Source organism: Pteropus vampyrus, unplaced genomic scaffold (assembly GCF_000151845.1).
Source record: "Pteropus vampyrus isolate Shadow unplaced genomic scaffold, Pvam_2.0 Scaffold30, whole genome shotgun sequence".
In the NCBI taxonomy this organism is placed as follows: domain Eukaryota; kingdom Metazoa; phylum Chordata; class Mammalia; order Chiroptera; family Pteropodidae; genus Pteropus; species Pteropus vampyrus.
The window spans coordinates 1,528,639-1,552,145 of NW_011888811.1; the positions used below are offsets into that span (position 1 = coordinate 1,528,639).

Below are 23,507 nucleotides of genomic sequence, written 5' to 3' on the forward strand. Positions count from 1 at the left end.
AGTGCCACAGAGTGGGGTGCAGTTGGAATGGCCACAATTTTTGTTTGCTTGCTTTATTTCTAACTGAAGAACAGCGAGTTGGGATGCGCTTAGTTTAGTTTTAGGGGGATGAGCTTATGTGACTCATAAGAAGTCCTCGCACCTCGTTAGATTATTGCTAGCCATTCTGGTGTAGGGATGCCTTGGGGAATGCTCCTGCCCTATTGTGCTGACTCACAGGAAGTGGAATGCATATTTCACTATTACCGGGACATCAATGATAATCGATGGTTAATGAATATTGGTTCAAAAAGTATTCAGGTTATTCACTGCACAAGAAAACCCGAAATGCCCAGAAACTATGAAAGAAGCTTGATGACGTTCTTCCAAAATTTACAATTCTAACAATTTTCATATCACCAATAATCAATTGTGAACATGAAAGAAAATTTTCTAATTTATCAATAATCTGAAACAAATGTTGACCAGCTATATTGGAGGGAACACTGAACATCTCTCTATTCTTCCTATAGATCGTGACATTACAAAATTGTCATCTTAAAAGATGATCGAAGAGGATGCAGCCAAAAAGTATAGGAAAACAAGTATCATGCAGGTGTAATAGTAGTTAATTAATAAAAAAAAGTCTAGGTGATTTGTCTGGGTTTTGTAATAGTTGCACTAATTGTCCACTTTTCAAAATTTCCCATTTGTTTTAGTTTCTTTCTTCATCCTAAATAATTTTCGTTCCACTCTGAAGTTATGGGAGATTCAGGCCCCTTGAAACTTGGACCCGTCTTGGATAAAAGAGCTTTGAAAACGTGCCAAGAACTGTTCCAGATTTTATGGCGAGATTGTTGTTATTGTTGTTCTGGGTAGGACGCTGCGTTTTATGTTAGTTTCCGACGTTTATGCCCTGACTATACAGGGAACGGATTTGCTCTCTGACATTCCTCCTCCCCTTCCATTCTCCCCGGGCACAAAGCAGGGCCTGTCCTGGTTGAAACTCTCAGGCAAAGCTCACTTTTGCCTGGTGAGGCTTCCTTCCAATTTCTGCTGCCCTTGCCTTCCCTCCGAGGCTCCCATTCTCATGTGTCTTTCCCTCTCCAGCACTAACCCATCTGGGCTGGACAGTTCCCGTCTCTGAAGATCTTCCCCTATGCAGCAGTGCTGTCGACTCACCCCAATAGCACCATCAGAATCTCAGCGTAGGGAAGTGTTTTAGTTGGAGAAAAACATATTTACTATTACGACTCTATATTTGGAAAATGAAAAAAATTATAATTTTAAATATTATGGAAAGTGTGAGATTCTTATATTTATCAACAGGGGCCAAATTAAGAAAAGGTAGAGAGACACTGTCCCATCCTTTGCCACTTACTGCTTTATCTTAGGGTCCGGTTCCTAAGATACTCTCAAACTGGGGAGGAAGGAAATGTTTTTCCGTGGCAGAAATCCCCGCTAAGAAGTTAGCGACTGACACATTTACTCTACTCCGTGGGGCTTGGGTTTTCCAAGGACCACCTGGAGAGGGCGATATTTATAAGAAGGGAAATAGGCTGCTAACGTGGGATACCAGGCTTTTGGGGAAGTGAGTGTTTAAAATGCCTCGAATGCTGGTGGAATCGGATCATCCAGGTGATAACCATCTTACCCAAGAAGAAGGCTTTTTCTAGCATCGGAAGTTTTTCGAGTGGATAGAACTCCGCTCCTGTATGTTTTGGTTAGGGGAAGGAAGGAGAAAGGGAGGGACGGTGGAAAAACCATGGGAATATTTAAATAAGATTCCGATTCAGAGGCTCAGCTCAGGGGTGGGTAAGCGAGGTAGGGATGGGCACCGACTCCCAAAATGGAATCATTCAGCTGCCAACTCACAATGGAGAAAAGACATAAGCAAGACAGGTCTCTTCCTCCCTCTTCCCTCCCTTTGCTGGTTACTGTTTTGAAGAGCGGGGATTGACAGCCCTTTGTTTTCAGGTATGTAGTGGGAAGAAAAGAAGAATCAAACCAGTGTTCTTGTAAAAGCTTAACTTCTAATCGTCTCTGGATACCTGGCTGATGAAAGCAAGAACAAGTCCAAAGGCAGTTAAAAAGGAAAAATAAAACAAAACAACACACAGCTGTCGAGGGAAATCGGCAGTTAGACTCCCTCCAGCTGTCTCAGTGTCACCGTGTGGGTGTGGCATGGCTCCCTCTGAGCGAGCCCTTAGCTCATACCATTGATGCTGTGGCCTCTACAATTTGAGAGATGTGGAATCAAGGGCAAATCCCAACATAAAGGAGGATGTTGGTCTGTGTCTCCTTCAACTCAAGCAATATGTCTTGTGTCCTTGGTGTGTGGTGTGGACTAGACCTTGCTCTAGGCATCGGAGGGCAAAGATGCCAAAGGTGCTCGCTTCACAGAAGCTCACACACTTGGGCCTTAAAGACTTACGTAGATATAACTGAAAAACAAGGCAGTAAAGGCTGTCAACTTTTGTGGAAGATGAGAGTTAAGTGACAAAGAGGAAGGTGAGAATTATTTCTGCTAGGGAGATGGAGCTTCGAGGAAGAGAGAGCCTTCGAACTGAGTCTTAAGATGGACATGATGAGGTAGAGTAGGTAGAGAAGGTATTTTAAGTAGAGCGAGCAGCATGAGTCAGGGTTTGGAGGTGGGAACGAAGCTGGCAAGTGCCGATTTGGCTCTGGGCGGGAAGAGCAGTGACGAAGAAGGAAAGGCCAGATGCGGAGGGTTACAGACGTCCGATTAAAAAGTGCCACCGTCACGGAAAGGCACAATGCCAGCTCCACTCCCTTCCTGCCTCCTCCCGTGGCTCCCACCACCCACAGGATGCCCGAGAAGATCACGCTGCTGGGACAAAAGAGGAAATAAGCATCTTGGGAAGGGGACCTGCCGGGGGAGCTCCAGGAAGAGTGCTTCGTCTGTCGATTTGGCACCTTGAGGATTATCCAGCTTCTTCCTCTCATTGTTCATTTTTTGGTTATTACACCGTCTCACTCCACCCCCATGGACTCCCCCTCTGTGTTCCCATGACGGTCGCTTGTTGGCTCTTCTAGAATACTCAGCTTGAATTGTCTTTCCTGGCCCGGGTGCCCATCTCTCAGCCTCGAATGGGTGTTCATTGAGCCTGGACCCTCAGAGCCCCGCACAGGCGTGGCTCAGGGTCATGCTCAGTAAATGTCCACTGGATCACTGAGGTTGCAACCTTTCTTGAGGTGAAGCTGGGGTTTCCTCCTTTCTGTTCACCTCTCCCAGGGCCTGGCACAGTCTCGGCTGCCGAGAATACTCAGCAGCACTTGCTGGTGGTAGGATCTGATCTCTGTCCCAGAAGGGGCCTCAGAGACACTAAAATGAAGTGCAACCTGTGATTTCATCTACGTCTTTCACCTGGTCGCTGAGGCTGCTTCTGAAGGTCAAAATACTAGGCATCACCCTCGAGTCTTTTCTCCCTCTCCCTCCCTCTTCCTCTCTCTCTCCTCCCATTCCTTAAACCTGATCCATCAATAATTTCTATCAGATTTATCTCAAAAATAGATCCCAAGAGGGTCACATCCTCATCCTTGCTACCACCCTAGCCCACATCGGCATCCCCCAAATCCTGGACAATTGTTACAGCCTCCCTAGGGGTTTTCTGCCTCCGCTCTTGCGCCCCTAAAGTCCATTCTCCACACAGTAGCCAGAATCATCTTTTAAAAGTGCAAATCAGATGACGTCAACTCCTCCCCACTTTCTACTTCAATCTCCAGTGGCTGTCCATTGCAATACGAATATGATTTATACTTGTCAACATGGTCAGGAAGACACTGAAGGGTCAGTCCCCGACCTACTTCTCTGACTTCCTGTGACACACTGTCCCCTGCGCTCACCACCCTCCAGCCATACTGAACTTCTATCGGTCCCTTAAATAAAACAGGTTATGTGCTTGTATTATGGCTTTTGCACAACTTCTGTCTGACCTTCACATGTCTGACCTTATCATTCGGGACCCATCTCAAATGTCACCTAGTATGAGAGGTTCCTTTGACCCCTTTACCTTATTTAGCTTCCTAAACCCCCGACCCCACAATCCCTATTTCTTAGCCTGTTAGATTTCCTTTGAAGCATTTCATGCTACTTAAAATTATTCTTTATTTGTCTACACGATTTGAAGTTCCCCATCAGATTGCAAACTCAACAACTAAGCCTTTGCTTGTTCCCACTTTTTCCCCCAGCCAGAAAGTCCCTGGCATGGTAGATTCCCCAACTATTGGTTGAATAAACTTTCTCCCTTATTTATAGACTTTATTTCTCCCTTTACTTCCATATCCCTCTCTAGGTTTGAGGGCCTGGGATCAACTTTCTCGGGCAGAGAGTTTCCAAGAAACTTTGTCCAGCACGGAGGGCCCTGGACTTCAGAGTGAGAGGAAAGCCACGGCCAGCGGGGATCTACCAGGGGTGGGCCGAAGTTAGCCAGCATGGCCCACGCAGCAGTTCTAACCACATCCTGGAGAACGGGCAAAGATCTGGAGAATTGACAGAGAGCTAGCACATAGAGGTGGCTCGAACTAAACGTTCGAATTAGTAAACGAACATTAGTGTTTCTTGACCTTTGATGTGCATCGGAATCTCCTACAGAGCTTGTCAAAGATAAAAGGTGCCATGGCCTGCCTCTAGACTTACCAAATCACTGCCTCTGGGGGTGGGTTCCAGAGATCTGGATTTTTTAAGAAGTGCCACTTGAGAAACTGTAGAAATGGACCAACCGCTTAAAGTAGTGGTTCTTTCACTGGTGTGTATTGGAGTCACATGTGGAGGTTTTCTAAAATACAGCTACCTGTGTCCCACCCCGAGCACCATGGCTGAAAGCATTCACCTTTGTCCGTAAGTCAGGTGTTGACCACAGCATCAAACACGAGTGTGGTGTTTTACGGATACACAAAGCAACTCCCCAGATCCTGATTTGATTCTGGGCCTAGGTTTCTAATCTCAGCTCATCACACGGAATACATATTCCCTGGAGAATCCCAAATGCGGCCACCATGTACCCAGCGAAGCTTCACAGCCGCGAGAGCAAGAGAGCAGCAGAGGCTTCTGCGTGGCCGCTTACCGTAACTCCAAGATGCTGGTCACGTTCCGAGAGGGAACGATGCGCCGGATGTAATTGAAGTCACCAACGAAGAGGCTCCCGTCGACCCCAACAGCCAGAGCTACTGGGGCCAGCAGCTTGTTGCCTTCGGCAAGGCCGTTGCAGCTGGGACAGGAAATGCTCCGGCGGCGGCCGTTGCCCATGACGCTGGTGATGATGGCAGGCTGCTGAGTCAGGAACTGGTTCTCCCCAGTGCCCTTGTGTAGGATCCCTGGGGGGTGGGGGGCAGCAAGTGAGAGTGGTTACTGCAGCCCTTTCGGGGGTGGCGGGGACACTTCTATCAGCCTTCTGAGGGTTAGGGGAAGTGACCACGAGAAGAGAAACGGGACGGAACGTCCACCTTGGGGAGCTCCCCCGTTTCCTCATGATGCCGAGAGAGCGGCAGAGAGATGGCTAAGCCCCATGGCTGTGACGTTGGGTAAGATGACGCTTGTAGAGATGATTGAAGAAGAATCGTGAGGTACGGGAAGGCGGATGGACTGGTTAAAGCAGCCCCACATTCTCTCTCTTTGACATTTAAAAGAGGAAGATGGGAAAACCTATGAGTATTTTGGGCATTGGATGAAAAATGGCTGAGGGAAGGGAGGGGCTACCACTTAAATGTCAAGGCTGGAGAGAAGGTTCGGGGGAGAGACTGGGCTGTATCGGAGAAAGGAAACGTGCTCACGTACCACTTTTCACGTTGAGGATGTGATGTTTGTCCAGGGACCAGCCGCCGAGGTTGGAAGGGTCCAGCTCGAATCCCTGAAGGAGGGCTGTCCTTTTCTCCCACAGGATTAGACTGGGGCAGGTCTCATATTCAAATCCAACAGACACTGAAAGACAAAAGGGAGTGTGGCAGGGCGAAAGACAAAGAGAGTGGACTTGATTATTCCCGAGCTCTCAGGCAGGAGCAAGAAACATGTGTTCGTGGTAATACAGATTCCGTTCCCAAAACTCAAGGAGGTGGGCTGATTGCTTTTTTCCTTGTGATTCCACACAATATTAAATTCAAATTTCAAGCTGAACTCAACCTTGAAACTTTACACAGTGGTATTCTGTGGGGATGGAAAGACCTTTCCAAAGAAGAGCTAGCTTTCAAAAATGACCCTAGTGATGTGGAGGGAGGAGATGAACCACTTAAAAACCAACACGACGCTCCTTCCGAGATGCATAGGAGACCGTTGCTCTCAGACTGCTGTTCACGGCGTGCATTATTATATTTTGTGTTATTTATTTTCACTCACTGGAGAAAGGCCTATGGAAGCTTCGTGGCTCATTTATAGGGAGATTCTGGAGGCAAGAGTTTGTGTAAGTTAAGGCCCTTTGTATGCTGGCTCGGGATGCCAGCGAGTGCTAGGCGAGGCAGGCATGGGGAACAGAATCCAGAAACTGCAAAGATCCCGTACTTGCCACACGGACAAATGGGAGAGAGAGGCAGGAGATGGAGGACTCTGGGCCTATCTCTGCTCCAGCTCACGCTTCCTCATGACTTCATCTTCCCATGTGTAAAATGGAGCGAGCAAAGCCTTAATTTCTCAGAGAGATGTGGTAAGGGCAGATGAGACAAAAAACCGAGATGCCATACATTTTTAATTGGAACACTGCTTTAGAAATATGAGGCTTTGTTATTATTGCCGTTCCTACTACATTAAATTCTTAACTATGCGTGTCACCTTTGGGGATTCTCCACAGCTTCTTTTAAATCCTGAGATATGGGAGTGTCGATATGAATGGAAGATACGTTTTATCTTTTTTTTTTTTTTGTAAGGACTTGAATTTCCTAGCTTGTCCTCTGAAAATTCCAAGAAACAATGACAGACCTGGTAGCAAAGAGAACTGCTAGTGCCTGGCTTGTGACCTTGAAATATTATTTTTCATTAAAAGGAATCAGGGCTCTGTGAAGAAATGGCCAGAGCAAGAAATGAACAAGATGAGACTGAGCCATTTTATCATACCAGATAGAAAGGAAGGAGTAAAAATCTACTGGGGTCATGTTGAAAAAATTTAGGCGTCAGCTTGAAGAGGCTTCCATGATTAAAGATGGGACAATTTGACCATTAGTAAACATAACTCCAATGGATTAAAACATTAGAGACATTTCATTCTATGAATTCGTAATGGTATTTAAAGAAACATTAACTTGCCATCATTAGAGTATGTTAAAAAACTGACATTATATTGAGAACTAATAAATAAAAGGAAAGAATCAAACATATATCTTTTCTTTCTTATTTGAACCGAACCTCAAAAAACCAAGTAGTTAATGAGAAATTATCTCTATACAAAGGTATTCTGGCCAATAAATAAAGAACAATGGAATTAAAATGTCAATTTGCAATCCCTAATGACCCAATGGATCTAGGCAATGAGCATCGATGGCTGCTAAAAGCACAGAGGGACAGACAAGCTGACATTAGGTGTCTCCTAATGGAAGAAGATAGCACCGCTGATCAAGTTTTCCTGCTTAAAAATAGTAAAAGAATGAAATACCTATGAGTAAATTTAAGCAAGGAGGTGAAAGACTTGACTATACACTAAACCAATAAGACATTGATGAAAGAAACTGAAGAAGACATCAATAAACGGAAAGATATTCTATGCTCGTGGATTAAAAGAAGCAATATTATTAAAATGTCCTTACCATTTAAAGCAATCTACAGATTCAATGTAATCTCTATCGAAACACCAATGGTATTTTTCACAGAAATAGAACAAACAATCCTAAAATTTGTATGGAGCCACAAAAGATCACGAATAGACAAAGAAATCTTGAGAAAGAAGAACAAAGCTGGAGGCATCCTGCTCCCTGATTTAAAACTATATTACAAAGCTACAGTATTCAAAACAGTATGGTATTGGCATAAAAACAGACACATAGATCAATGGAACAAAACAGAGAGCTCAGAAATAAACCCATGTCTGTATGGTCAATTAATCTGTGACAAAGGAACCAAGAATATACAATGGGGAAAACACAGTATCTTCAATAAACGGTGTTGGAAAAACTGGATAGCCACATGCAAAAAGATGAAACTGGACAACTATCTTGCACCATACACAAAAATTAACTTAAAAAAATGGATTAAAGATTTAAACGTAAACCTCAAGCCATGTTAGAAGAAAACATAGGTGATCAGCTTCTTGACATTGATCTTGGTGATGATTTTTTGGTTTTGATCAAAAGCAAAGGCAACAAAAGAAAAAAAAATCAACAAGTGGGACTATATTTAACTGAAAAGCTGCTGCACAAGCAAAGGAAACCATTGACAAAATGAAAAGACAACCTACTGAATGGAAGAAAACATTTGCAATCCTGTATCTGATAAGGGGTTAATATCAAAATATATAAAGAACTCATATAATTCGATAGCAAAAACCCAAAAAATCCAACTGAAAAAGGGGCAGAGGATCTGAATAGACATGTTTCCAAAGAAGACATATAAAAGGCTGACGGGAACACGAAAAGGTGCTCCACATCACCAATGATAAGGGAAATGCAAGTCAAAACCTCAGTGCAATACCACCTCACACCTGTCAGAATGGCTGTTCTCAAAAAGGTAAGAAATGAGTGCTGGAGAGGACGTGAAGAAAAGGCTGCACCGTTGGTGGGAATGCGAAATGGCGCCGCCACTATGGAAAACAGTATGGAAGTTCCTTGCAAAATTAAAAATAGAACTACCTTATGACCCAACAATTCTACTTCTGGGTATTTGCCCAAAGAAAACACAAACACTAACTCAAAAAGATATATGCACCCCTGTATTCATCGCAGCCTTATAATAGCCAACATATGGAAAAAACTTAAATGTGCATCAGTGGATGAATGAATAAAGATGTAGAACATATATACAATGGAATATTATTCTGCCATAAAAATATAAAATATTGCCACTTGCAAAAACATAGATGGAACTTGAGGGCATTATGCTAACTGAAATAAATCAGACAGAGAAAGACAAATACTGTATGATCTCACTTATACGTGGAATTAAAAAAAAAAACACCAAAAACAAGCTCATAAACACAGAGAACAGACTGATGGTTGACAGAGGTGGGGGATGGGTATAATGGATGAATGGAGTCAAAAAGTATAAACTTTCAGTTATAAAACAAATAAATCCTGGTGATGTAATGTACAGCATGTCAACTGTAGTTAATAATATTATATTGCATGCTTGAAAGTTGCCAAGAGAGTAAATCTTAAAAGTTCTCATCATGAGAAAAAGAACTTTTGTAACTATGTGTGGTGACAGACATTAACTAGACTTACTGTGTGATCATTTCTCGATATATACAAATACCAAATCATGTTGTGCATCTGAAACTAATATCATGTTGCATGTCAATTATGCCTTGATTTAAAAAAGTTTGTATAGGTTAAAGAAATAAAAATAAAAACAAAACCACAACCTGAGAAAGCCTTAAGATCCAACTCTCAATTTACAGGAGATGCAGAGCAGAGGAGTATGTTAAACAGCCCAGGTGTGCGATCAGAAACAAACTAGGTTTCTTCAACGACTAAATCATAAAACATAAAAATTAGAGCTAGGAATGGAAGGGAAAGCCACAGATTAAAATACTATAAGAGAAATCAACCAATTGCAAAAAGTGGCTTTTAATAGGCTTCCGATTCAAAGTATCAATATTTTATGATATTTATAAGATAATCGAATTATTGAACAACGATGGGCTATCTGACATTAAGAAATTATTGTTTTGTTTGTTGTGATAATGATATTGTTGCTATGCTTTTAAAGTTTTTTTAGAGATACATAGTGAAATATTACGGATGAGGTGATGTGCTATTTGGGACTTGCTTCAGGAAAAAAAAGGGAGGCAGGGTGTGGATGAGGGTATGGACTAAGCAAGATTCATCATGAGGTGATAATGGCAGAAGCTGGGGTACCTGGGGGCGCATCGTAATATTCAGTCCACTTTTTGATGCTGGCTATTTTGATATTGGCTAAAGCCTGATATGATTTTTTTTTGATTAGCCACTGTTTATATTCAATGTACTAGTTACCCTGATAACCTTTTACTATCTTTATTAAGTTATTAACTCTAATTTCTAATGAAGTAGACCACTAGGGCCATATCCTGAGCATGTGTAACCTATTAGGTGAGTGACTTTAGGCAAAGTACTTACCCTCTCCCACCATCTCATGTGCACAATGGGGATTATGAGGGTGCTTACTTGATAGGGTTACTGAGAGGTTATCCAAGACAAAGGGTTTGTCACAACGCTCTGCAGAAGGGAGTGTCTGATAAACAAACACTGGCTGCCAATCACAGTGAAAATTTCTGAGTTTGCAGGTTTCTTATTTTGGTAACTTATGACAGTTCTTGAAAATCACAAGCCTATTGTTAAAAAATAATCCAGGAATCTGGATTTTAATTAACCCCAGAAAGCTTTCTGCAAGTAGAAAAAATCTACGGGTAGGTTGATATTAATCCACAGCTCTCGACTCTTCAAAGAAATAACAGGAGGACACGTCTCTTACGGTGGTCTTTCATAAGCAGGGATGGAGTGTGGGTGGGGTCCATGTGATTCCTCTCAGAGGCAAAGCCTGAAACACGGCATGCGTTTTTCAGATTTCCCCAGCCCCATGTTCTGATTCTCGCGGAGCATTGTGTGCCATTTGCAAGTGCTCATTCCGGAACATGAGCCAGCCCCTGCCCGCCGCCCCCTCCATCTCGAACAGTCTTGTCCACTACATTTCAGCTGCATGGGCCTTCTCTTTGTCCTTCAGACATACCTCGCTCTTCTCTCTTTTTCTTTCTTTCATTTAAAAATTTTCTTTTTGCCAGGAAAAGAATGCTCTTTTCCTGATTTTCACATGGCTACTTGTCATTCGAGTCTCTGCTTAAATGTCACCGGCTGAGGAGCCTTCCCTGAATGCCTTCAATATCGCTTGCTCCTCCCCCCCAGTATATGTCACTTATTTTTATTTTCGATATTTTCATGTCCAGTCTATTATCTTGACTCCCCCCACTAGAACAGAAGGTCCTTGGAAGAGGACTCTTGTCAATCTTATCGACCACTTGGATTCTATCTACTAGAATAGTGCTTGGCACATACTAGAAACTCAATAAATATCGGTCGAATTAACGCACGACTGAATCCAAGAATCAATAAGGGGCGGAAACTGAAACATACCGACAGCGTCAGAGAGTCCGTACACCCGTTGGCCGTATGCATCCGTCTTGTCCCAGATGAAGGTGTAGGCCAGGTTGGAAGAGGCCTGGAATGATTTCTGGAAGAGGTGCCCTTCTACAGCTACCATCAGATGCACCTTGATGAGGTTCAGGGGCACCGTGGACTGGGTCATGGTGATCTTCAGCAGCGACTTGTAGCCCGCGGTCCTGGAGCTCAGGTAGCGGAGCTTCACATTGGAACCCGGGAGCTCGATTTCCTCATGGAGAACCTGCGAAGGAAACAGCCGTGCACATGCTGTGTCAAGCACGCACAGGCTAATCGGCTGCTCGGGACCCCGAGGCCGCCTGGCCGCTGCCACCCTCACCGGGGCATCACGCCTTACCTGGGGCGCAAGAACCACTTCCCACGGCTGAGGAAAAGAACGAAACACCCCATAATGTAAACTTTAGCCTACATTATGGAGCGAAGGGGCTGAGGTTATGATTTTTGGATTAATAATTATTCTTGGTCACCATTGTGTTTCTTTTTAAAAACCACGCTGTTGGCAAAAGATGTAAATAAGAACAGCAGGCTTTATTGCTAGCTGCATGCAAGGAGGCCATGAGAGGCTGTAATTATATGAACCTGCAACTTCCGCTGACAATTGGTATAAAACAACAGGGAGGCAATACTGTAATGTGCCCTCTGTTAAAGCTCTTCTTATCATGTATCTCTGTGACTAACAGGAATAAAAAGCAATTTGCAGGGGGTTGCACATATGTATATTGTCTTTATTTTATTAAAAGCTCCGGTGATTGCCAAAGGCTTGAACAACTATCTAGAAATATCTGGAATGTCCAGGAAAGATTAGGTTTTCTCTTCGGTGACAATAAATTCTATTGTGTCTCTACTTTTTGTCTCTCCCCCTAAGACTGGTTTCTGGCCCGCCCAGGTAGGAGACATGGTAGGAGGCAGTTGGCCAGCCAGGTTTGGTCACAATCCCTCGGGGCCCGCCATTTCTACCTGGGTCTCAGGCACGATGGGATTCTGCCCAGGGGCAGCACTGAAGAAGGTGGACAACGGGGACGAGATAATGATCGGATCTGGCCGGACAAAGCCGCTGAGGTCACAGCTGGGGATGGAGTTCTCCTCGGTCTTCATCACCAGGGTATCCATGGCGTAAAAGCTGTTCCACGGCAGCCACACGGTGCGCTCCTGGCTCATGAAGGGGGCTCGCTCAAAGTGCAGCGTCAGCGAGGCGCCCCCGTTGGCGATCAGGTCAAACCTGGAGAGGAGGTCAGCGGGCTCACTGAGAGGGCTGAACGCGCCTTCCCACGGGGCGGGCGCTCTGGCCTCTGCACGGTGCGGGGAGATCAGCGTGGGCTTTGGGGGCCGTTGGGCTGGTTGGAACCCAGACTCTACCACTTACTAGCTGTGTGGCTGCGGGCAAGTTACCAACCCTCTCCGAGCCCAAGTTTCTTCATCTATGACATGGGAATAATTATAGTGAGGTCACAGTGTCGTTGAGAGAATGAAATATCACGATGAATGCAGAGCACGGGTCAGCAAACTAGGCCCATGAGCTATTTCTGGCCTGTCACCTGTTTTGGTTAAAAAAAGTTTTATTGGAATAAAGCATGCCCATACATTGATATATTTTCTCCAGCTGTTTTTGAGCTACAATGTCAGAGCCGAGTAGTTGTATCGCGAACCACATGGCATGCAAAGCCTAAAACATTTACTGTCTGGCCCTTTACAGAAAATGTTCCCCCTTCCTCGTGTAAAACACTTAGCATCATGCTAGGCTAATAAATAGTGGAGTCATAATGACATGATGCTGGGACACAGGGAGGGGCTCATTAAGCTTTCTTCTCAACAGCCTTTACTGTTTCTGATTTTTTTTTTTTTGGTTTCATCTTTTTTTTTTTTTTTGAGCTATAATTGACATAGAACATTGTATTACTTTTAGGTATACAAAATCAGTGGTCCCCAACCTTTTTGGCACCAGGGACCGGTGCTCCTATGAGAATCTAATGCCTGATGATCTGAGGTGGAGCTGAGGCGGTGATGCTGGCGCTGGGAGCGGCTGCAGATACAGATGAAGCTTCCCTTGCTGACCCCACCGCTCACCTCCTGCTGTGCGGCCCAGTTCCTAACAGGCCACAAACCAGTGCCGGTCCACAGCCCGATGGTTGGGGACCCCCGTGCAAAATGATTTGATATTTGTACATATTGCGAGATGATTAGCACGAGACGTCTGGGTTCCATCACAACACATAGTTACAGGAACTGTTTTCTTGTGATGAAAACTTTAAAGATCTGCTCTCTTAGTAACTTTCAAATGTAGGCTACAGTATGATCGACCTTAGCCACCGTGCTGCACGTTACATTCCCAGGACTTGTCTATCTTATATTTGGAAGTTTGTACCTTCTGACCACCTTCAGCCGTTTTGCCCCGTTTCTGATATTTTTGACAATCGTTTTTAAACTATATTCCTGTTCTTTCCTCAGGAGTTGGATGAAGGTATATTTCTAGTAAAATAAAGGTAGCTCTTTCCCAGTTGACAGGAAAGAGAGAGGTTAACGGAGAGAAGTCTCTCGGTTTTCAGGTTCATCCTCCTCCACTAGGATCTCAACTCTTGGCGGGCAGTGGTGCTGCCTTGCTCATTTCAGAATCTCCAGCAGCCAACGGAGTGCCTGAATCACAGTAAAAACTCAATGAAAATATATAAACCTGCTGGCTTCACCCTATTTTAACACTTTGGGTGTTTTTTAATAGACATAATATGAACAAACACAGAGCACATGAATATTAAGATAAATGTCAGAGCAGGCACAGTGCAACAGTGTGTTTATTACATTAATTTGTTTTTGTATTTGTTGCGGGGCAAGCTCACTGCTGGGGATGGTTATATAGGACACAGAAGAGCGTCGAATGTTTTAAAGTGAAACTGGTCCTAGCGGGTGTGATAGAATCAGATCATCGGCGTCTGTTGCACACACCCACCACTATCCCACAGATCGTGGGGCTCCCCGGAGCACTCCCAAACGCTTCCTGTTCCTTCCATGGCTTTGCAACCTGAACAAGCTGGAGAGTCAGCAACCCAGGAGGCTGAACAGATGATCTGGGAAGTGGCTTTGGGCCACAATAAGTCGGAAGGCACCTGAGAGAGATGTGGTAGCAGGAGGTGGGGACAGATAGCAGGCCAAGGACTCAGAACTGTCCTCTTGTGTTGTCACAGGACTTTGCAGGGCCAGGACACTAGATTCTAAGAATGAAGAAGGGACAAAGTAGCTCTGCATTGCACACAGTCCTAGTGCTTAAAATGATTAGATTTGGCTGCAGAAATGTAGCCAAATCTAAGGGAGATATCAGAAACTTAGTGAATATTGACAATTTGATATGATTCATCTGATGCTTCTTCGGGTTTCACAGGTGGGCGTATGAAGCTAGGGCTACTGTGGGCTGATAATTTTTAAAACTACCTGCAAGGCTAAGGACAGTAGAGATTAAAGCCAGACTCTTCACCAGAGAAAGGCCAAGAATTACAGTCCTTATCTGTGTGATACATCGACGATTTTCCAGACTCTTGTTTTATAGAAAAAGTGTTGCATCTGATTTATAACAATGGTCTCCTCTTTCATTTGAAATAGAACGGAAGAGTTTTTCTCTTTTTTGTTTATTTGTTTGTTTTTTCCTTTAGCCCACAGTGGGTGTTTTCCCCTTCCCATAGATTTCTTTTCTTCTTCTTACCTTTTCCTTAACATTTCAACTTCATGACAATGGATTAAGGAAACTACAGAGCTTTCATCTTGGTGGGGGCTGCACGGGTGTGTGTGTTTCCAATCAGAAGATAATAGGGAAAAGGTTGCCTTTTTCACACAGCAGGGTGACAGCTAAGTGTATTTAATTAGACTTCTCTGATTACATCCCACCTCCTCAAAAGAGGAGCAAAAACAACACAGCTCCAAAAGCCACAGATGAAAGCAGAAGGGGTTCACCACGGGACACTGCCTCACGTGCATCCTTGTCACCCTGCACTGCCTTTGATTTAAAATAGGAGTTGCCAAGAGCTGCTTTCCTTTCTTTTTTCTAGAATCATCCCCTCCCCCAATCGTACCCCCGACACACTCAAAAGCATTTACGTGACATGGAAAAAAGAGAATGATGGCTGATGGCCATCATTAGGTTGGCCGTTCTATTTATTTTTTATTTTCGATACAATACCAAAAAGCAAAATATCTCTGCGGGGGTCCTCACTGAGGCCTGGTCTGGTGGGCGTTCCAGTCCGCAATGGGAAGCCACATGGTTCCAAGCCAATGGCACCATCTGCCTCTTTGTTTGCACCCCAAATCCTGAGTGAGTAGAGCCCCACAAATCTACTCACGTGCCATCTTGGCGAGTTATGGTGTAGCCGTATTTTGGGTACTTGACAAACGACACATTCACACCAACCAGGGGAGTTCCATCTGTAGTTACTACTTGGCCTCGGATGAGAGAAACCAAGCTGAGAGAGAGAGTGAGAGAGAGAGAGAGAGAAAAAAAAAACCAAAAAACATGGGTCTTTGAGACACACAGGAGAACAAGGTCACAGGTGGTCGAGTCCCCCATTCCCACTGCCAGTGCCCCCATCTCCATGCCCATCCTCATCTGGTCCCTAAGGCCAAGAGAAGACTTTCAATATTAACTTCTGCCTCAAGTGATCACACCTCAGAGCGGGGTGGGCAAGAGGATGTGTCAATGCCCGCTTCCCCCCGACGAACAGAACTGATGATGTGTGGGGGCGACATCAAGGGGCAGCATCTCCAGTCACTGGGCTGGGCAATAGGGTCTCCTCTGCAGAGCACCTCTCCCCTTGGCCTGGCTGCTTTTCTAGACGCCGTGTGACTTTTGCTTGGCCCACTCATGTTTGTGCCTTAGCCTGGCACAGAGAGTATGATACTTGGGTGAGAGCTTCCCCATCTGGCTACTCATTTCCTTTCCTGGCTTTGGGGGAGGGCAATGTCCCTCTTCTCCTCCAGGTTGGGATGTCAGAGGAAGCAGCGTGGAGCACACGCAGGTTTATTATGAAGCTGGGACATTTTCATACGTTGTTTTTGCTGCCCTTTAAGAGCAAAATTTCTCACAATCCATGACAGCCTGAGGAAAAGAGAAGATGGGAGATTTTTTCCTGGCAGAATTATCTTGGATTCTGGATTCCATGTAATTATATATTTCTCTGATATCAAATCCCTGCTATCTTGACAGCAGGGGAGGTGGCTGAAATCCCACACAACATTTTTTTCACTGTTAAACTCCCCTCTCTCTCTAGGTCACAGTAACTAGAACTTTCCAAAGAATGCCTGTATCCTTCCAGCTACTTCCGTGCAATTCCATAGAGCAACAGAGTTGCCACAATAGTCTCCTCAAAGCCCATGCGGGGAGAATGCACACACCTCCTCTCACCTCAAGTCTCTTGACTTCATGGAGAAATGGGCTAACGACAGGTGCCGGGTCTGCAGATCTGCAGCTGTATTCTCAGCCTTCGAGCCACTGGACAATTTGGCAAAGACAGAGAGGTTCGCAGGCTTCCAGGTTCCTGGACACACTCCCAATTTCTGGACTAGGTAATCAAGCTGACCTGCTCTTTGCCAGAATCTTGTCCAAACCTGCTCGATTTTTGGAATGCACTTAATTCTGCAATCCCAGGTGACCCTACAACTGAAGGGATGCTTTCTCCAAGCCCCTCTCTTTTTATTAGCAATCCCCCCAACGGTTCAGCTCCAACCCTTGGATGATCTCAGGAGGGTTTAGACTGTTCCACTGACAGCTCTAATTGCCTGCTACGGGCTGCCTAACAAATGAATCCCATTTTTGGCTGGTTCCAACCACAATGCTAGAGAGTCTTTTGAAAGTGGAAAACTAATTTATGCAAATAATTCTTTTGTTCAATTTTTGTTTCCTTATCTTAGCTCAGACGAAGATTTCTTTCAGGCCTTCCCAGACATAATTTTAAAATCAATGATGTGTGTTGTTGACCACAAGCTACAAAGTGCTTGTGATGAGAAAACAAAATTGGGAGTACATCCCACGGTGAAGGCTTTTCCCCTTCTGTTTTATACGACTGTTATTTCTTTTAAATCATTCTCATAGCACAAGACTTTGCAGAGCACCATAGGAATAAAAGAAGCCGGGCCGCCTATGATTTCTACCCCTTATTTTTCTAATTCTTCATTGCTGCTCGCTTCCTACCATTTAGAGGCAGTCAATTCGCAGAAAAGATTCAGCTAAGACATGCTATCAGTTCATGTCTATTTATGATTATTGATGTGTAACAATTATCACATTATCTAGATAGTGAGATCTGCTCTATAAATTATAGTGGTGGAGTCAAGGCATTTTAGTTATTTTTGTATGCCGTTCTCTAGGGGAAATGCCTTCTTAGAAGTCTTGGATTAAGTTTTTTTTTACTCTAGTTTTGTCCCTCATTATTTGTCAGACAATGACACACTGAAATTCACATGCTTGTCGAACTTCGACCTGTGTTTTCGAGTAACATTGTGTATTTCTGAATTGCGTTTCCATGCCAATGTGCTGGATGTGGGCTCGTTTGGGTGCTGCTATTGACTGCTACCTTCAAAGTTGCAGAGAGGGTAGAGTCCACCAAATATTCCTGCCTGCTGTCCTGCATCTTGGCTCGAGGGGTCTCCTGGAAGTGGTAAGTATTGGTGGGGAGAATAAGATTAAATTTTAAGGAACAGGTGATGAAAGAATAGGGAAAGGAGAGTATTGGGAAATTACTGGATCTGGGGTAGAAATAAAATGTTAAAAGGAAGCTGATCGACACAGAGCACGGGCCTTCGAAAGATGTATTTACAGTAAACCAAATACGAACCAAACTGAAATGCTGTGGACTAGCACGAGGGCTGATCATGAGTCTCTGGCAATAGGAATCGTGTTCGTAATGAAAAGAAAACACACCTGCAGAATCTCTGTCTCAGAACTAGGATTTAACAAGCAGAAGAAATACGTTTTTGGTCAGAGTTTGTTGTTTCTTTTCTTTTCTTTTTTTTTTGAGGGGTCCTTGTATTAAAATAATATTACTGTATGTGGTATATTCTATACTTATTATCCTAAATTTACCAATCAAGAAAATGAAGCCGATGAGGTTAAATAGTTTGCATAATGTGACAGAGCTAGGGGATGTCATAGGGGCTGAAATAGAAGAGGTGTTAATTACAAGAAGAGATTTAAAATGATAACAATAATGTCAAAAATAATAGATCATAAAAGTGATCTAAAAACCAGGCAATCAACGGGGGTCTCCCGCAGGACTGGGTTAAAGGTGACCACACCTCGTCGAGAGACCAGGACTGCTCTGGAGCGTGACGCACAGAGAGGAATTGGCCTCTGATGAGCCAGAGCAGGGAGCTACCTGTTGGGGTCATTTCCAGGCCAACTGGGCCCACGGGAAAACCAGGAGCACTTCCTGCTGATCTGACAGGAAGGGACCCAGTGACCCCAGCGGCCTGCAGCGACAGAGGGCACCTACCTGCTATTGAAGGGGTTGTCTCCGGGAATGATGTGGGTGCTGTCTTTGCCTGCCAAGAGCTTGATGCGGTCGTAGAAGGACTTCACTGCGGGTGAGTCTGTCTGGCCCTGCTGAATGATGTCCAGGGGGTCCCGGGACCCCCGGCAGAGCAGGCTGTTCTGACAGGCCGACTGCAGGCAGCAGTCAGGGTCCAGGCAGTCCACCAGGCCATCTGGAAGGGCAGAGGACAGCCTGTCAGTGGATTTCATGAAACTAAGCCGCTCACAGGTGTTAACACCTTTGTCCTGGGCACCATCCCGAGGGCCTGATTTGGCAAGTTTCACACAACAGTCCTGGTATAATTCCGCTATATATGCATAGAAAATAAAAGGCCGAAAGGAAATAATTAAAAATGTTGACAAATGGTTATCCCCAAGTAGTAGATTAGCGTTTCCCTTCATTTTTCTTTTCTGGAATTTCTACTTTTTCGAGAATGAGCAACTATTATTTGAGTGGCTGGAAATAAAAATGAACACCCTGCTTTTAAACAATACGGCACACACACACAAAAATCGCCCGCAGCCAGTTTTCAGGGGCGGGTGCTAACGGGCGCACGAGCAGTCAGAACGCACGGGGCTCTAACTCCCGTTTTAATGGAGAGAAACATTCCATCTCTCTCCCTCTAAACCAGGGAGGGCACTGCTGACCAGCTGAGAACCAGATGCGGTGACTTTTATATTTTCCTGGAAATGTGGAGAAATGCCTTTGGCTCGAGCACCCTGAAATTAAGCCACGCGTTCACCCAGTTACTTCTGGTGCTACCTGGCCACATACCTGCAGGACTGTAAACATTCTAATTGACTTGCCTGGATTCCTGTCCCTCCATCTCTTTTCTGGGCTGTTCCCTATTTGCTCATCCACCATTCAACAAATATTTGAGTGCCAGCCATGTTTTGGAAATCAAACAAGGGACAAAGAACACATGATGGTGTCTGTCCTTAAGGAGCTGACGATATAGTGGGAGAAACAGATATGACTCATCCTTTCAGGCCCAGGCTAGGTGTGGCCTCCTTCTCCAGGAAGCCTTCCTGATGATGGCCCTGGGTAGGTAAGGTATTCTTGTTCTGTGTACCGCCAAATCAGAGATTCTTGGAGAATGGGTCTGCATCAAAAGCCTGTGAGACTCAAGGGCCTATCCCAGACTTCCCCAGCAAGAGCCTCCAGGAGCAGGCCCGGGAACCTGCATCTTAAACACGATTCTTAGGTGATTCTAATGCACCATTGAATTTAGAAACAATCGTTAATGTCAACTTCCTTGCTGTAGAATTAATTGTCTGCTCATCGTCCTGTCTAGAAAATAAGCTCTTTGAAGAGAAGCACAGTGTCTCATTTGTTTCTACATTCATGTCTTTCTTAGTGCCCACCATGGACTTGGACACTCAACAAATGTTTGTTGAATGAATAACTGACCGTTTCCTATTCCTCACTTGTCTGCTCGGGCTGAGGACGGGAATATTTAGGGCAGTGTACGCTCCTTGGAATTCCCTGTTAGAATGGATTAGTTGGACAACCCTGAATCACTCTGCCGGGAACTGATTGAACACACAGTGGATGAGCTTGGAGACTAACCTGCTTACATCTCCTGGATTTGATAGCAAGGCATTTTGGGGCCATAATTAGCATCATAGAAACATGTACTCAAACCCTGGGCTGTGACTTGACAAACACTTGTACTGGAACGCTGAATCAGAGGCCCGGTTATGTGCTTTAGATTTACTGCAGTGTAATTTTTTTTGGCATTACTTTTCTCGTTTGGTTCTGCTAATGAAATTGAAATATGTAATTTTACCAAAGTTCCACTGTAATTTAGCAATTAATGTACAATTATTTTAATGCATTACTTTCTTTTTAGCAAACAAACAAATTAGGAGGTTGCGTGTTTTGCTCGGCTTTAAATGACTAAAACTAGCCTCTCATTTTCCACATGGGCAAATGTTGCTCGTGTGCCTCATAACGCATTTAGGTTTACAAAATTTCCTAGAAATGCAGACACAGGAGGGTGAGCAGGCACACATGCTTTAAATTTAGAGACTTTCTAAGTCGGAGCTCTGAAGACCTCAGCCTGATGTGTCGGTGGAATCGGGTGCTCCCCAGGGCCCAGCAAATCTCAGATCCAAGAAACAGCATTGCAGAATTTTATCAGGAATTTTATGCGGAGGCACCATTTCGGATCCATGTTCTGATCGGCCAGTGGATTCCAGGGCCCTTCACAGAACAATGAAGAGAAAAGAAAGCGTTGTATTCTGCCTTTTACATCACCCTCCATCGACAGAAGGAATCTACCATGGAATGCCTGCTTTGGATTGAAAAATATCCCGCTGAAACATGTTGCCAGCGCATCATTCGGCAGCTGCAGAAGCATCTCAGATGGGAAGAAACCCTGTTATCGGCGCTATAGAGTTTTTTAAGGCCGCCCGGCCTCTTCCCATTAAGGAATCCCACGCATCCTTGGTGGCCTTTCCCTCCTGAAGCTGGGCATGTGCCCGCTCGCATCCACAACCCGATCACCACCCATTCCACATGGCCAGCTTGAAGACCTCAGCGGGCTCAAAGAGTAAGTTAAGACAGTTTTCCAATTAAGCACTGAATGTTTTCCTCCTCCAACCCCCTCCAGTCCAGCCACTCGTTCTGGACTTGCGAGCGCTTCAAAAGTGTAGGACTCAAATTTCCCCAGCGTTTTGTTGATTCTGGGCTTTTTATTCAGGGGCCTGTCTGGCAGGAGATATCCTATAAACACATCAGCAATTGCAGATGGCAAATGCTAAGAAAAAGAAAAAAAAAAAAAGCCTGTAAATGGTTTCCTCCTATGTATTTACATCTACTCGCTCCAGGGAAGTGCATTTGGGGTTCCGTGCGTTATTAAGCATGAGCATACGTGATGCCGGTAATGACCTCATCATGGCGCGTGATTATGGGCTGCCGCCGCTCAACACTTTCAGACGACACTGTGAACTTTAAATTGGCACTCCAATCTCCCAGTGGCCTGTCAGTCACGAGAATCGCATCTTTATGCCAGCAAGCCCCCTCGCATGCAGTCTGACATGGCAATCTTCAGTAAATTACCCTGTCACTGACAATCTTGCAGTTATCTTGAAAACAATCAAGCAGGCAATCACACTGTTCTGAATTGCCAGTTCAGGACCCGAGAGGTTGCTGATGTCTTCATTCAACAGGAGCACAAAAGTGGCACAGCCCTCACGACATTGGATGGGCTATTTATTTATTTATTTACCTACCTACCTACCTACCTACCTACCTACCTACCTACGTATGCGTTTGTCTGGTTGGATTCCCCCACGCGAGGCTGGTGAGAGAGGTCTGCAGAATCCTCAAAAGGGCTCGATTCTGATTCAGCAGTTATGGGAAAGGGACCTGGGCGCTGTCCTGCGTCTGCCTAACATGTTCCTCGTTTGCTTCCCTCTGTGCAACGTGGCCACGGAGAATCATGCAGGTGCTTTCTGTCAGAACGCGTGCTAAACCCCAGCTCTGGCTGTGTGCCACGCACAGACGTCATGTGCTAATTGTAACGGCCATTTCAGAGAAATACGGGAGTGGAGAAACTTTCTGGGAAATAGGTGGCGTCCTTTTTATTGCTTTTGATAAAGAAGATCAGAGAGAATCTTCCATAACAGTTCTGGCATGTGAAGCAAAAATCAGGTTCATGCTAAATTGAATCTTTTGCATTTGAATTCCCAAGATAAAAAGCCAAAAAATCTCATAGCATCAGAGGTAGGAGCTTGGCCTGTGGAATCAGCTACTCTGGCTGTGTGATCTTAAAAAAAATAATTCACCTTGCTGAACCTCAATTTCTTTGCTTTTATAACTGAGTTGTAATAGTGTATATATAACATAGGGTTATGGGATAGAGGATAAATAAATTGATATATAGAATATTGGTCTGGCATATAGTATATGTTCAGTGAACTGTAGGCATTACTATAACCAGAAACTCCCTGAAATTTTCAAATTTCCAGGTTATAAAAACTGAATGTGAGATTAATATCCCCTGATTAGAGTTATTCACTGGTATGTGCTATAGTAGGTCAAATCCTGGAAAGAATGCTATGTTTTCAGATAGTGATAACTTAATAATAATTGACAGTAATAATAAGTTGTATAGATTGAACAAGATTTACAGTACATATATTGATTTACACCCTCCTGTCAACCCTCTAAAGCAGAATACTGCATTCTTTAAGCTGCAGACTCGGGTTAGGGTATCCGGGTTTGACTCTCAGATCAGCTACTATCGATCTGCTGACCTTGGGCCATGAACTGCTCTGTGCCTCAGTTTCCTCGTGTATAAAATGAAGATGATAATGTAAAAAGTGCCGTTGGGAGGATTACAGCAGTTTTTACACATACAGAGCTCGGTATGGTGACCGGCACACGAGTACTCCACGAGCTGTGTCTTATCTCCATTATCATGATCTCACTCATCCTATAGAGTTGGAAACTGAGGTTCAAAGAAGCTGAGTAAGTTATCCAAATGGCTAAGAATCAGCTTTGGATAAAAGGCAGGAAAAGGCAACCAATGAGGCCATCACCCCTGTCTTCATTATCGGAAGGAGGAGGCACTAACTTCCCAAAGAAAGTCTAAAGACAGGACAGTGGACACCCACCAACCAGGGACACTGTGTGTGTCCATGAGATGAAATCACTTCGGAAGGCCTGTCTTCTCCTACAACTGGGAAAGAATGTGGCTGGTTGAAG

At 44.5% G+C, this 23,507-nt stretch overlaps 1 protein-coding gene across 1 annotated transcript in view; it reads right to left on the reverse strand.

Annotated features, from left to right (window-relative positions):
- TENM2 (teneurin transmembrane protein 2) overlaps positions 1-23,507 on the reverse strand; it is an 876,941-nt gene that overhangs the window by 50,332 nt on the left and 803,102 nt on the right. The window contains exons 13-18 of the mRNA XM_023528647.1: positions 18,756-18,966; positions 15,612-15,731; positions 12,247-12,508; positions 11,245-11,512; positions 5,777-5,920; positions 5,067-5,316 (exon numbers count right to left, since the gene is read on the reverse strand). Coding sequence (XP_023384415.1) covers positions 5,067-5,316; positions 5,777-5,920; positions 11,245-11,512; positions 12,247-12,508; positions 15,612-15,731; positions 18,756-18,966 — 1,255 coding nt within the window. The remainder of the gene's footprint in view (positions 1-5,066; positions 5,317-5,776; positions 5,921-11,244; positions 11,513-12,246; positions 12,509-15,611; positions 15,732-18,755; positions 18,967-23,507) is intronic.